The 15,583-nt window shown below is 36.9% G+C and overlaps 1 protein-coding gene across 1 annotated transcript in view; it reads left to right on the forward strand.

The window, feature by feature from the left end:
* The window catches only part of ARHGAP15 (Rho GTPase activating protein 15), a 590,590-nt gene that overhangs the window by 450,620 nt on the left and 124,387 nt on the right, over window positions 1-15,583 (forward strand). The window contains exon 11 of the mRNA XM_007121694.3: window positions 12,151-12,285. Within this exon, the coding sequence (XP_007121756.1) occupies window positions 12,151-12,285 (135 nt within the window). The remainder of the gene's footprint in view (window positions 1-12,150; window positions 12,286-15,583) is intronic.

Below are 15,583 nucleotides of genomic sequence, written 5' to 3' on the forward strand. Positions count from 1 at the left end.
CAAAAAAAAAAAAAAAAAAAAAAAAGTTACATGAATGTGGCCTCTCTCACACGCACAAAATATCTTACTGTACAAATTTAATGCCTTTTCCATCTTAACTAAGCACTTACCAAGCACCGTGGCCGTAAGTTCGGCAGTTTGAGGTACAACCGTAAGACTAGCAGGAATTTATTTTTCCTTTTTCACAATTTCACGGAGAGAAGGTCCATTCTTACCACAGATCTTAGTAACTTTAGCATACAACTCTTTTTCTTTCCTTATTAAGTCTAGAACTTTTACCTTTTCACTTAGAGGAAGCACTTTATGGCTTCTCTTTGGCATATCCGAATTGCCAACATCACCACTCTTGTGCTTTGGGGCCAGTATTAAGTAAAATAAGGGTGACTTGAAGACAAGCACTGTGATACTGTGACAGTCGATCTGATAATCGTGATGGCTACTAGGTGACTAACGGCTACGCTAGACAAAGGGAAGATTCAGGTCCCGGGGGAGACCAAGCAGCACTGGGTGAGATTTCATCAAGCTACTCAGAATGACTGGTAACCTAAAATTTATGAACTATTCATCTCTAAAATTTATCACTTGGTATTTTCAGACTGTGGTTGACGGCAGGTAGCTGCGGAAAGCGGGAACCAAGGATGAAAGGGGACTGCTGTAGTTAAATTATTTAGGGTGTGCCCCAGGAGTAATGGGATTACCAGGCTAGGATGAGTAACATAGTTAAAAGGATCTGAAATGAAGCAGAATGTAGGCCAGGGTGAAGATTAGCAACATAGACATGGGTGACATCAGGAACCAGAGGCAGAGACCCAGGAGTTAGTGCCACAGATTTGTTTCATGTTAGATTGGAAGAGAAGAAAAGCAAGGAGAAGTGCACCTGGCCGAGGAAGCCTGTATCGTTCCATTAACGTCACTCCTCCATTTACAACACATCCTCCATTTACAGCTTCCTCCACTGACTTTCTTGTGTGAGAACATGTGTGGTGAAGTTAGCCTAAGTACATCTTTGCTCTACAGAGAGAGGAGAGGCTCATATGGGCCAGAACTGCCTAGGCTGCTTGGAAATGTGTGTTACTCGTAACAGGTCACCTGAGACCATAGCAAATGATGTCTTCCTATTTTTCTACAAGAGGAACTGTAGATAACTCTCAGACTTGGAAGTTTATATAGTTATCATCATCATCATCATCTTTATTTAAAAGGTACTTATTAAGCAGCTAATTGAGCATGCCTGTGTACTAATGAAGCAAATATAAATTAAAGGGGGCAAAAAAAATAAAATTAAAATAAATAAATAAATAAAATTTAAAAAATAAAATTAAAGGGGGTAGCTCCTTCCCTAGAGACAGCACAATCCTAGTATTGATGTTAGCGAACTTAAGAACTGTCAGACTTTAAGAGATTATATATCATTTTTTAGATATATTTTGATCCTCATTTATAACTGCCTTCCCACCCATACCTCTTGCACTTAGCACATCTGACATCTTATAGGTGTTTTATTTTTTAATGAGTGAATATATTAATTTATTTGATTGATGGGTTTGTTTCACTTTACACTCTAAATGTATTGCTGAAATTGACATAATTGATGGAATTCCATTCATTCAGTTCATTTTCAGCATGCTCACTCCTTTTTCTTTTATTTGACTTTGTTCCTATTTAGATTTTTATTTCATCAGAAGACAGTCATTGTTATTGGGTTTATTTTTTGTTTGTAGTTACAGTTGACCCTTGAGCAATTCAAGGAGTAGGCGCAGCAGACCCTCCACGCAGTTGAAAATCGGAGTATAATTTATAATCCACCCTCCATATATGCAGTTCCTCTGTAACAGTGGTTCTGCATCCGCGGATTCAACCAACCACAGGTCGTGTAGCACTGTAGTATTTACTACTGAAAAAAACTTGTGTATTAAGTAAACCCTTGCAGTTCAAACCCAGGTTGTTTAAGGATCAAGTGTATTATTGTTATATATTTATTAAACATCAATTGTTTTAAATATTGAGACTTTTCTTTATCAGAAGTTACATCTCTCACAAGTCTCTCTTATGTTTAACAAAGACTTTATATATATATTTTTAGTCTGTATCTTTCCTCATTTTACTCTTTGTTATGTATTTTTTCAACTGTACAGTCAAAGGCACGATTTATTCGTGGGCATCTGAGAAGAGGTACAGGCAGTAATGAATATATATTCCCAATCAACCATAGTTTCTCAAATATTGTGATGGTAACATAAATTGGTTCACTGGCTATGAGGATAACTTGGCAAGGTCTATCAATAGTTTACAATATACACACAACTTTTCACCTCGAAATTCCAGGTCTAGGAATTTGTTCTACTCACACAGATCCATACTTAAATATAAATGATCTAAGTGCAAGATTATTCACGTTAGCACTATGAAAAATATTTGACATTTGGAAACTGGTCAGTTATTGTACATCCATAAAAGTAAATATGCAGCTGTAAAAAAAAAAGAATACTCTCTGTGTCCTAATTTTGAATAATCTCTATGATATATTGTCAAGTGAAAAGAATCAAATGCACAACAGTGCATAGATTATATCACTGTTAGTGTTTTGGGTTTTTTTTTAACGTCTTTATTGGAGTATAATTGCTTTACAATGGTGTGTCAGTTTCTGCTGTATAACAAAGTGAATCAGCTATATGTATACATATATCCCCATATCCCCTCCCTCTTGCATCTCCCTCACACCCTCCCTATCCCACCCCTCTAAGTGGTCACAAAGCACGGAGCTGATCTCCCTGTGCTATGCGGCTGCTTCCCACTAGCTATCTATTTTACATTTGGTAGTGTATATAAGTCCATGCCACTCTCTCACTTTGTCCCACCTTACCCACTGTTCGTGTTTTTTTTAAAAGTGGTAGTTGAGAATAATGTTGCTTGAGTATAGAAAACATCTTTGAAAGGATACATGGGAAATTGACAGTATAGGTTTTCTGTAGAGGTGTAAACTAGGTAGCTAAGGATAGACTACAAAGAGACTTTTGCAGTATACTCATGTATGTTGAACTTCGTGTAAATATATTATTTCAAAATAAAATAAATAAAAGTGTTCAAAAAACAATAAGCAGCACACACTTCATATTAAACAATTGTAGGTTTTTGAGTATCATCTTATTAGGTGTTTTACAATTTTTATCAACTAGTTTTTATAGCTACTTTGCAATAAAAATAACCCTCATTGTGAATTATTTGTATGAATTACGATTCTTCAAAGTCATGGTAGAAAGGAACACAAGAGTAATTTTGTGCTCCATAATTGGAGGCCTCTGGTGTCAGACAGGCAGACCCTCTTTTGAGGTGGGAAAAAAAATCTCTAAAACTTTTCATTCACAAAGAAAAAACCAAAAACATTTATTGATAATAGGTAGGTCCATTAAAGAATCTGTGTCACTATTGTGGACTTGGAATATTGTATAGATGCAGAATTAAGAGGATAGTGTTATCGTGTGGTTTCACAAAGAAAGTTTTGCATAGATCTCTAACTATCCTAACTTAATGCAAGTAGTTGTAAAATTTATAAATCTTCCACTCTTATTGTATGTACCTTTGCAGAGTTCTGGCTATTCTTGTGATATGAAGTAGAAAATTTACTCAACTACTACCATAGATCAATTAATAAAGATAACTTATATGAAAAAATATTATCCTCAATAATTGCTAGAAATCATCTCTTCGTTTTGGTTATCTTTAATTGACAACTAATTTTTGTCCTATCCAGGTGTAAAGTGGTTTCAAGAAATAAGAGTGGCACTGTCTTACTCTATCCATTTTGTTTCTATTTTATTGATTTTTGTTATCCTTTTATTTCTATTTTTCTGACAGAATATTTCCAGACAAGAGACTTCTAAATTAGTAAAAAGCCCTGTCTATTTCCTGCTAAATAATACCATTGCTAACCTCATGTACACCAACAGTGCAGTAAAAGGAATAGTTTAAGCCAGAAAGTATATTAAATTCTGGAAATATTTGCCAAAGTCTGGCTGACAAAGAAGATAATGTCCAAATAAATTTTCTAATAATGTTATAACAAACCTGTGCTAGATCTTTTACGTATATTACTTCACTGAATTCTCACACAAAATTAGGAGGGAGAGATGACAGTTCTCATCAGACAAGTGAGGAAACAATACATTAAGTAACTCTATATATGTGCATATACCTACAATAGACATGTTATCTGTATATGGGTATTTATAGGACTTAGTTATGTTTATTTCCTAGATATCATTATGAGATATGTTTTGATCTGACCTTCCGCTTGGTATTTACAAATGTAATATGACTTGGAGAGAACAAATAGCAATAGTGTTGAAACTTAGAGCCGATAACAAAGAAAACTTTCAAAAACGACTCTGTTGAAATTTAATCCTACGGATTCTCTACCCTTTGGAGTATGTAATGTATGAAATCATCCATGGAATTCAAGTAAATTCAGAATCTGTTTGGAGAAGACGGTCAAATAAAACGAACCATTGTGTATAGTGTCTGCAGAGCACAAAAAGCCTTTGACTGCATGGAATTAAGAGCAGTGTTGGAAGCTCTGAGTAAGAAAGTAATTAAAGAAATATATATTGGTATCAGGAAATGCATCCTTTTATAATATTTATGATCCTAACAAATAAAGTCAATTCATTTTTGTCATTGTTGTTGTCGTTGTTAGACTCTGAACAGGGCTACCTCTCCTCAGATGCCTAGACAAAAAAACCTAGAAGCCTGGAGAGAAGCATAATGTCAGTAACATCATTTTATAAGATGGCATTATACATGGAGTTATGATGATGGGGAGATGTTTTATGTTGTGCCGTTATAAATTAAAAATGCACAAAGCAATGACACATTTGTTATACTTTCCATCTGTGGTGCTTGCTTCACAAATTTCAGTTGTACCTATTTATTATGTTATTATTTACATTCAGATGAAATCTGAGGAAAAATAAAAATAAGACATACTCATTCCTGACTCAGTTCCTGTATTGGATGTAGTAGAAGGCTGATTCACCACCTTCAAAGAGAGTAACGAAAGATATTTCATATTAGCCTGTGACATTATTTGCATGCCTTGGGCTTCTTAAGTGATTTCCAAAGAAATATGCACAGCATGAAGTCCTTAGAAAGCAAGCTAACATGGCATGCCAAAATATCCCAATGGATTTAAGAAATAAAAGCTTTTATGAATAAAGTTTTAGTATCTTAGAGAATTTCTGCTTATTTTCTTGGTTCCTCCCTCTTTCCTACTGCCAGGGGGCCACACAAAACTGGATTTGGTAGACCAGGTGGCAAAAGTGCCCATTCTCTGCATAGGTCAAACCATCTCCTCTTACAGTAAAGTAATCATTTTCAAATGAAAGCATCCTAATAGCTTCCTGGAGGTTACTGTGATAAATTGTAAGGAATAGATCTCTTTGGTTTTGGAATATGAAGTTTCATATTTAAAACCACTTTCCTCCTTCTTTGATAGATACCATGGCCATAGAGAGTTGATTTGGCTTGTGTTGAGTTTTCCTGAGAACGTTTTAAATGTTCCCTAGTATTTCATGTCTTGGGCTATAGCAGCAATGAAATATTTCTACTCTTGAAGTAGTAGCTGGAAAAAAGAGTGAGTAAGAAAATAGCAATCATGATTTTATTCTTTGTCTGGGAGCCATGCTAGAGAGTATCCTGCATGTTTATAGAGCAAGTAATTAGAAATAGTTAGGTTGATCTTGAATAGGCAAGCAATTATTCAACTTATTCCACCTTCAAACCCTTTCTCAGAATCTAGATAATTATTTTTATTTAATTTGAATTACCTAAACAGCTCTTTCTGTTGTCTATAATATTTCATAAGCGTGGCATAGCCCATGTGTTGATAAAATGTCCAGATATGATCTAGGAACATGACATCTTTTTCTGCACAGAATCTTTGGGCATTGTATTTGTTTTCTAGGGCTGCCATAACAAAGTGTCACAGACTAGGGGGGATGGGGGTGTGGGGGATTAAACAACAGAAATGTATTTCCTCTCTGTTCCAGAGGCTAGAAGACCAGGATCAAGGTGTTGGCAAGGTTGCTTTCTTCTGAGGCCGCTCTCCTTAGCTTATGGATGCATGTCTTCTTTCTGTCTTCACATGGTCTTCCTTCTGTGCATGTCTGTGTCCTAATCTCCTCTTCTTATAAAGACACCAGTCATATTGGAATAAGGCCATCCATATCACCTCATTTTACCTTAATTACCTCTTTAAAGGCTCTGTCTCCAAATACAGTGACATGGTGGGGTACAGGGGGTTGAGATTACAAATTATTCATGGGGGTGAGGGGACACAGTTCAACCCATAAGAAACTTAAAGCACATTTGGGGGGTGAATTTGTCCCTGCTTGTCATTAAGGTCAAAAGAGTATTATTCTAGGGGACAGAAGTAAGATGTAAAATGTCTAGAACCTAATTTATTTTCACCTGAGTAGTATTTCTGAGCACCTGGTAAAGCCCTCTCCTTTGAGGAATATAAAGCAGCCTCAACAGCTGTAGCTTTGAAAGGCACAAAATACAGTTCCTGGTATGTAGTCCCCAGCCAATCTATATTTGCTTAATAAAAACTAAGTGAACAAACAGATTAACTGGTCAACCAGCCTAGTTTTCAAAGATATTGTCCTTACTGAAGTCTCATGTTGTACCCAAGGTGCTATAGGAGGAGCTTTAGCGAGTGCAGCATGGAAAGAGGATGGTTTTGGCATGGGGTTTATATCACCGTGTTTGAGAATTTGGAACCTCTCTAATCCACCAGAAATCAGATTGAACTGCCACTTTAAGGAGCCAACACAACAGGAAAGGTCAAATGATTCAACCAACTTCCTTTTGATCCACTCCTTTAAATGCTAAACTCAAAATCAGCTATATCCTTATAGATAAACAGTATGTTTTATCCACTTTTATATCTACCAGTTTGATTTTATGGACAAACATATTATTATTTTTCGGATCAATAGTCTCTCTGGCATCTCTTTCATTCATGATGTGACTTTCATGTACCCAGCAGGGCTTTCAGATAAGGTTTCCAAATGGTCATCTGCGCTGGAAGCAGATACCACATCCTTTATGAGAGTTTCATGATGTAATAGGTTCTTGTCACTATATTAATGAAATCAGAACTATTCTCTCCATATCCTGTGAAAGTTGGCCTGTCTTTTCCTCTTTATTTTTTTATTACAACAGTAAAATAAAAGTTAGTAAAGGGCTTTAAAAACTACAAGGTAAAAATGTACTTGTTTTTCAATACACAAAGAAGTGCCTCTTTATTCTTATATAACTATTCTATTCTGGATAGTCCAAGTTTATCTGCAGCTGCATTTCAACCAATAGTAGGTTAACACAGTGAGTTTAGTTAAAGTCAGCCTTGATATTGCAACTTCTGGTTACCAGTCTATAGAGCAATATATAATATAAGAGGAAAGTGGTGATTAAGCTATTAGTGATATTTAAATGTGCCTTTTTCCATGGAAATTACCGTGACCTACTGTGGCTATCAAAAGGTCCATCCTTCAGTTCTCCTTTTTAAAAAAGATTATTCCTAATAGCTATTGTCAAAATTTTTAAATTTCAAATATAATAGTTTTTAGCTGGATATAGGTAAGCTTTTATTTAAAAAAATAAAATACACAAAAGGTCCTTCAAGGAAGGACATTTCAAGATGGACGTAAATGCTTGGATACAATATTTAAATATATTTTTTATGATATCATAAAAGTCACATAGTGACTTTGGATTCTGGAGGTTAACCTATCTTCAATTCTGTTTAAATGCTTTAAGCAAAAAGCCATGACCAAAATGAATTTACGGTAGCCTAAGTAGAGTGCCAGGAGAAACCAGCACAGATTATCAGCATGATAATTGTGAGATATCTTGATTCAACCAGACTTCTTCCCAGTATTGAACTCCAGCATGTAAAGTTTTTGTTGAGCTCGTATGACAGATTGCATCACACTGAGGTAAATCCTCTAAAACAACTAGAATGGTTTATGATGTTTGCTCAGTATTTCCATTGCTTTAATCCCTAATGTATTTTGCCTTTTTGGCCTTTATTCACTTTCCCCATCATAGTGGTATCTTGGAGATATATATATATATATATATATATATTTTTTGCTCTCCAAATGTTTTTCAGACACATTTTCTCATTTAATACCAACAACTATCCTTCTGAATATCTTCATTTCACAAATAAATAAATAGATATACAATGAATTAGTGGTAAATCCAGACCTGGTTTTTTGTATAATCTCTTTCTCACCCTATCATATTTCCTCTTCACTCCATCACCACATAACAATTTGCTACATCTTCTGTCCCATTCCTAATGCAGTTTCTTTTTATTGCCAATTCGCTTTACATCTGTTTATATAAGAATCTGTTCCTTCTATAAATGAGTAATTATGAAAGATCAGAGTAAGTTTACCGGTAAAAGCGTAGCCTCAAGTAAGATATTTAGAGATAAAATATAAAAATCACTACCTTTGAAGTAACAGTCAATCTACTACCACTGGCATTTGCTATTTATTTGCCTTTATCCTTTCAGCTTCTTCCAGCCAAGATTAGTCTGACCATAGTGGTTTTGAGGGGAGGCTTACTGGCTCCTTATCCTGGGTTTATCACTTGTCAGCCATGGAAAAGTTACTTAATCTACCCATGCCTCATTTTTCCTATCTGTAAAATAGGTGATGATAACAATAGCATGTACCTCATTGTCTTATTGAAAAAAAAAAATTATATTAGATAATAAATGGAAAGTGCATAGCATAGTCCCTAGTATGGTGTAAGCACTGAGTAACTGTTGGTTATTCTTCCTGTTGCAAAGCTTCCTGAAATATAGTCATATGAGTTTTGAATTTTTTTCTGTAAAAGGTTTTTATTTTGTCAATAATAATTGCCAACTCTTAGGTTCATATTAAAGAAATCTCAATATTCACATATCTAGTTTTCTATTTCTCTGCCCACCTAAGGTAAACTTCATAAATCGATATTTATTGAGTAACTTTTATAGACTCTTACAGGCTCCACTGTTGTGGTTCTCAACTGGGGATAACTTTGCACCGCCAGGAGATATTTGGCAATATCTGGAGATATTTTTCATCAGCAGCACTGGGAAGTACTACTGGCATCCAGTGGGCTGAGGCCGGGGATGCTACTAAATATCCTAGAATGCACAGGATAGACCCTATAACAAAGCATTACTCAGCCCCAAATGTCAACAGTGCTTCACTTTTGAGAAATCCTGCTCTATTGAAAAGAGGGGAAGCAGAAGACATGATCACTGCCAACAGATTAGTTAGAAAATGCCTATCAGGTAATACAAATGTGTTCATAATGATACCTGTTAACATGGAGACAGGTATCACTTCATCTTCATTTCATCTTCAGAACTGATTGGATTCATGAGAAGGTGTGCAAATATGGACACAACTGCATGTTTAAATAAGTCACAGTGCCCTTGAAAAATGTGCCTTAAAGTCCTCTGGTTTACAAGGAATCTTCACCTTGGCTGTTCACAAAAAAATCTTAATATAAAAATTAGGTATTATATACCAAAAGACTCTTTCCAACCACTTGCCATATTATTTATTGAAGCTACTTGTTGAGGGGCTACAAATTATCTTTTTAAAGTGAAGACTACGTAGTAGGAATGCTAGTTTAAGTAACACAAGTTGATATATTATATGGCATTTTGAGTGGATATAATCAAATGGTATTTATTGACTGGTAAATTATCTTTTTTATGTATATTAAAATATTTCATTTTCACAGTCAGTTGAATTAACTGATGTTTGTGCGGAGGTGACAGACATCACTGGCATCTGCCTTTGGTTAAGCAATTATTTGTTCTTATTGTTTCTTGCTCAAGATAAAATCATTCTTTTTTACCTGCTGAACACTTTCATTTGGCGATCTTAAACCTATGCACCAAAACGACATTTTGTATTGGACTTCTGTGATAAATTTTTGGTAGAGATAGTTGTGTGTGTGAACATGTGTGTGTGTGTGGTGTGTGTGTATGTGTTTATTTAGGTTTCCACTTAAAGTTCAGTGCCAAAGCTACCGTACTTATACATTTTCTAAATGTGCTTTAAGCAATAAGTTGTACAACATTTTTAGAACATGTGTTAAGCTATTTCTCTAAGAATGAAGCTCTTAACAAAACATAAGCACTCTGCATGAGATCTTAGCAGCAAAGTGCTTAAAAGATAAAGTAAGAATTGGTACCATGGGAAGAACACCAGCTGTAGAACGCACAGGTCCATTATGAGAAGTATGGTAGTGGGTAGGGAGAAAATGATTTAATCAGGAGTAAAACCAATTTTATTATAAGGGCACGCAGGGGGTGTGGCACCATAGTGAGAGGGACATTTCAAAATATCTGACAGATTTCAACAACGTGAAAACCCCGTTCTTTAAAGTGACAGTAAACCCCATCAGGTCTCCCTTTTTGATGCTATTGTTAACAGTTGACTGTTTAAAGCTGGCCTGCTAAGATGCTGTCGTCCTATTTCAATAGTGTGTAGCCAAATAAAAGACTAATTGTTGAAATACAATCAATCAAAAATGATTGCAGGGCAGAAAGAAGGTCTCCTCTGCTGATTTTGTTGTGGATCAAATTATTGTGTTATGACTGAGGTAGGAATGAAGGCTGAAAGGGGGGAAGAAAATAGCCCGTCTGAAATAAACAGATTCACCTTCATTCCTTCTCTTTGCAAACAGCCAGTTGAGCAGGAACATAACTTACTAGCCCTGGGAGTAATAGTCCATTTAGAAAAAAAGATCTGATAAAGATTTCGGCTAATATTTTTAAAGGGACATGAGCACTGTTAGCAGAACAGCCCATGCAGAGATTCCCTATAGTGACAATTCTCAGCTTTTCTTACATTTTTGGTGTAAATGCTCCTCTGCATTCATAAAACTGACACAAGCAAGCATCTGAATATGAGCTTCAGACATCGGTAAGGAAACACAATTCTAGTTGACCAAATACCTATTAAGTTCTTGCCAGGATACTCTGCTTTCCCATTAACCCCCAGGTTGTCCAAAATGATCAGCTTTAGTTTTCATTAAGCCCAGAATCCAAAATCTTTTCTGCGTTGTACGTTCAGAAAGACAAACTCTGTAGATCAGCAGCAATGCTTTTATGCCTGCTTCCTTTTAGTTGTATGTAAAGATATCACTTTCAGACCCTATTACATCCACTTTTTGGGTGCGAATGATTCCAGACTTTCATACTGAAGACGAAAAGGAAGGAAATAATTGCCCAGCGTCTCTTTATTTCTTCTAAGAACTTTATTGTGGCCTTTATTTTCTTTAATATTTAAATGTCTCAACTCACTCAAGCTTCCCAAGCAAACATTTCCATTATTTCTAAGAGAAGTTGGTAAGCACTTGTGGTTTGTCTTTAGTGTGTTATCATTTTTGACAGCTTTGCATAGCCTACGTAAGCCAACAGGGGTCTGTCTAATATTGAAGCTGGGCACATTTTCCTTGCTGAGATGAAAACTAAAAAAAGATATTTTTGAAGCAGTAAGAAGGAATTAATATCCTTTCTCACTCCCTATTCTATTCCTTGCTGACTTTATATTCAGTGAAAAAAGGAAAAAAGTGTTACCCATTATTCCCTTGTACATAGCAAGGCTAACACATGTAAAGCAATAACTCATTTTCTATTGCCATGTTTAGCATATGTCTCCTGTTGGCTCAGCAAGGCCTTTAGGCCGGTCCCTTGAGCCGGCCATCATTGGCAACTCTTAGCCCCTCGGCCTCAAAACCAAATAGCTTTGAATCATGTTGAGCTGTGATGCTAATTTTCATACTGATGCATTATGGGAATAAATGTATCTGACATACTGTGTCAATGGCACTGTCTCTTTGTGTCTCTTGTTTTTTGTTAGCTGCACTCCTACAGATGGTATTCCATTGAAAATGTTCCCGTCCTACGGAAAAAAGGAAAAAAAAAAAAAAAAAAACATGCACAGCACCAAACCTCTAGGTGCAGAAGGCTGTTAACGGTTGCTGATGATAGTAGGCAAACATTAACATAATAATTAGTGTCTTGTAATTGTTTCATTAAAACCAGTTGTTCCATTTCTCCTCGTGTTTTCCCAGAAGAGAAGCTGAATTTGGACGACAGCCAGTGGGAGGACATCCACGTTGTCACCGGAGCACTGAAGATGTTTTTCCGGGAGCTGCCTGAGCCGCTCTTCCCTTACAGCTTCTTTGAGCGGTTTGTGGAGGCGATCAGTAAGTACCTTACAGACAGGAGCGGTTGGTGCAATAACCTGGCGGTGTGGAATTACTATTAAGTAAATAATAAGAATGATGATAATAGCAATCATGGAGATGATAATATCCCCAATGCTCCACAGCTTTCATTTTAGTTTTGGTGTTTTTGATAGCTTATTCTTATTTCTGCAATATTATCTAAGTATTTTTAAAAATTAAGAAAAAAAAAGAAGAAGGCATCCTGTTTAGGGTGGCCAATTTTCAACTAAGCCTCCTCAAATGAAAATAGCTTCTCATGCAATCTGCTTTACAGGGGTCACCTTCTGCTTCCCTAGCCCCTACCTTTATACTTTCAGAATCACAATGAGTTTAACTGAGTTCAAGGGGGTTTTGAAAAAGAACTGAAGTGAATTAAATATTACATTTCATTAAAGAGGTGTTAAATCATCAGCTGAGGCATCACCTTCTCAAGGCTCGCTCACCCTACACCCACCAACACTAGTAAAGAGTTGGCTACAATTTGCTTACAAACAGTGTGAATATTAAATTAAGTAATGGAAAGTTTCTTCTGTTAAACTGGTGGCTTTATGGGAGGTTGAGTTGTATCACTTACTAGCCAATAGTCATTGTATAGTCCCTGAAACTTCCTTTCTATTATTTTCTCATTCATAACACACGCACACGCGCGCACGCGCACACACACACGGAAAAACGAATGAATGAATGAATGAAAATCTTTCCAAATGCAAGGAAACTTCGGCTATTGATTCTCGGAGCAGCAACGATTAGTACATCTCTAAATTTAACATCTTAGGGTGTACTTACTGTGATTGTGACAGCTTGGAAAAAGTTTCCTGGCAAGCAAGCTGATTCAAGGAGGAAAAAGAAAGAAGAAAGAAAGGTAAAATTAAAAAGCTTGGAAGCCTGGCAGGAGCTTAATTAAAGTCCAAATGAGAATAATCTCCAAGAAAAAAAAATGCTCTACTTAGGAGGTCTGATCTTGGATGGCTGTGTGTACAGTGTTCCCATTAGGGGGAGTGGGATATGGGGAGCCTGTTGGAAACAGCCCCTCAATATGCCCTTTTATTCTGTTTTTTCATTTCACAAAAGTCTTCACACTTGTTTAAAGCTCTGGCAAAATGATATCAAGAGGAATAAAGCAGAACTTATTCTCCCAAGGTCTTTCTCTTGCTGCCTGCTCACAATTTCAGATGTTGTTGTTGTCGAATAGAGTAGCAGTGCTTTACATATGGGTTTTGAAGTGAGGCTGGAGCTCATATTCCCTGTCAGAGTTTTTACTTCATGAGCCCTCTCTGCTTCTCAAGAAGAACAGTATTTTATAGTTCCCAGGCTCTCTTAACTTCTTTTTAAAAGGAGGAATAAAGAAAAAATAAACAAGTGTGAATTTCCATAACAGTTTATTCTGATATTCCATCTTGGAACACTCAAGCATGGGAGATCACTCATAATGCGAAGACAGTGTTCTGGTAAGACATTGGGGGCTTTTGCATTTGGGTACATATTTCTGATTATGTATATTTAAAGAAGTCATACACATTTCACATCGTGGTCACCATACTTTTAAGTGAGAATTGTCTCATTTGGAAATATATTTGTGCATGTGCTGACTTGAGGGCTATGATGTAGGATACCCATCGTTTAAGCTTCCTTTAGTTAACCTGATTCTGAAGATATTAGGCAAGCCATTCCCTTAGTCTCAGAGATGTGGGAAGCAGGCCCTCAAACCCATGTGAGGTTGTGTCCTTTGAATTTTCATAAAGAGGAGGACCATCTCTGGACTGTCCTAGACTTGACTCCAAACTGGACAGAATTTCAGAATTACTGGCATGGTCAGAACTTAACAAAGCAGGATTGAGGTAGGCAGCATGCTATTTTGACTGATGGCTATTGAGAGGATTTTTTCCAACACCTATCAAATAGGCTATGGAGAAAATGAATGAGATAGTGCTTTAGAAAGTCCTTTAAAGATGTAAGATAATGAACAAATGCTAACAGTGTTTCTCTAGATGAGCTTTGTTTGAGAAAGTAATCTAGAAGCGAAGAGACGGGAGTTTTTCCTTCATTGCTCAAGGCAAGGAGAATCACTCAGCAAGCTTGCCTTACCTAATTCATGTAGTACTTAGTATTTTTAATATGTCAAATAGAGGGGACTAACCAAGAGGCTAATATGGCTGAGAAATATGATGCGGGAAAGGGACATATGTTTGCTAATCGTGCATTTTTGACAAAACCTTGACATTAGTTCTTGAATTCTTAACTCAGCTTGAGGTTGTAGTTCCTGTTTAAATATCCTTAAGCAATGGCAGAATGGCCACATAGTTCCTTGGAAATGGCAAAACCACACCAGAGGAGGCACTTTTACTCCACGGTGCACTAACTGAGTAAAAAAATTTTTCCAAAATATAAGGACATCCATATCCAGTCCCAGAGAAGTGCTGGGCTTTATCATAGCTCTCACTGCCTCTTGTAAAATCTATACCACGAGAAGCTCAACAGACCTACCCATGAATTCTTTGCTTTTTATGAAGAGGAACCAGCCAGGTGAGATCTGTCTGCAGGCGAGATGTCCATATAGGCTGGCTCTAGGCTTCTTTGACCGTCTTCATCCATCACTTCTTTGCTCTGTACCTGTGGAAGGTTGACCCTAGCCAGATGTATCGCAGAGGTGCTCTTGAGGGCTGGCTTCCTGCTGCTACAGTCAGTGGAAGTCTCTGGGGGTAGATGGCTAGAGGGAGGGGGAAGGAAAAGACCAGCCAGTTTTTTAGTTTATCCTCCACCCCCTCTCCCTTGCCCACCCATCTGCCTCAGATAGCTTCTCTACCTGAGGATCCATGTCCTCCATGTCTTCAGCCCATTCTGGTTCCATCTTCCATCTGGTGATGTAGACCCTCCTCCCTTTGTCCCTCCAGCCTGGTAGTGGCTTCCTGCAGTGGCTGGTTTCTTGGTGACTTCAGGCTTCCTTATTTGGCTCTCAGCTTCTTCATCACATGGGTAACCAGTTCCCTGCATCAAAATGATTCCCTCTGTTGATGTAAATGCTTGAAGTGATGTCTGGTCTCTGGTTAGCCACTAGCAAAACTCCATGCCAGTCACTGTCATGGTTCATGTAGCTATAACGTTATTTTCCTTTACTGTCTCACTACCCCCAAGCCCAGTTTGTGAAGGCTCAAGATTTCTGTTTGGCCCCAAATTGAGAGATCTTCTGTTACCCTTTCATGACAGAGTGAAAAGGTGAATAGACCTAAAGGAATTTTACATCCAACTGGAATGCTTTGCTTCTGAAGAAGAAATGTTT

The sequence above is a fragment of the Physeter macrocephalus genome, chromosome 2 (assembly GCF_002837175.3).
Source record: "Physeter macrocephalus isolate SW-GA chromosome 2, ASM283717v5, whole genome shotgun sequence".
Classification (NCBI taxonomy): Eukaryota; Metazoa; Chordata; class Mammalia; order Artiodactyla; family Physeteridae; genus Physeter; species Physeter macrocephalus.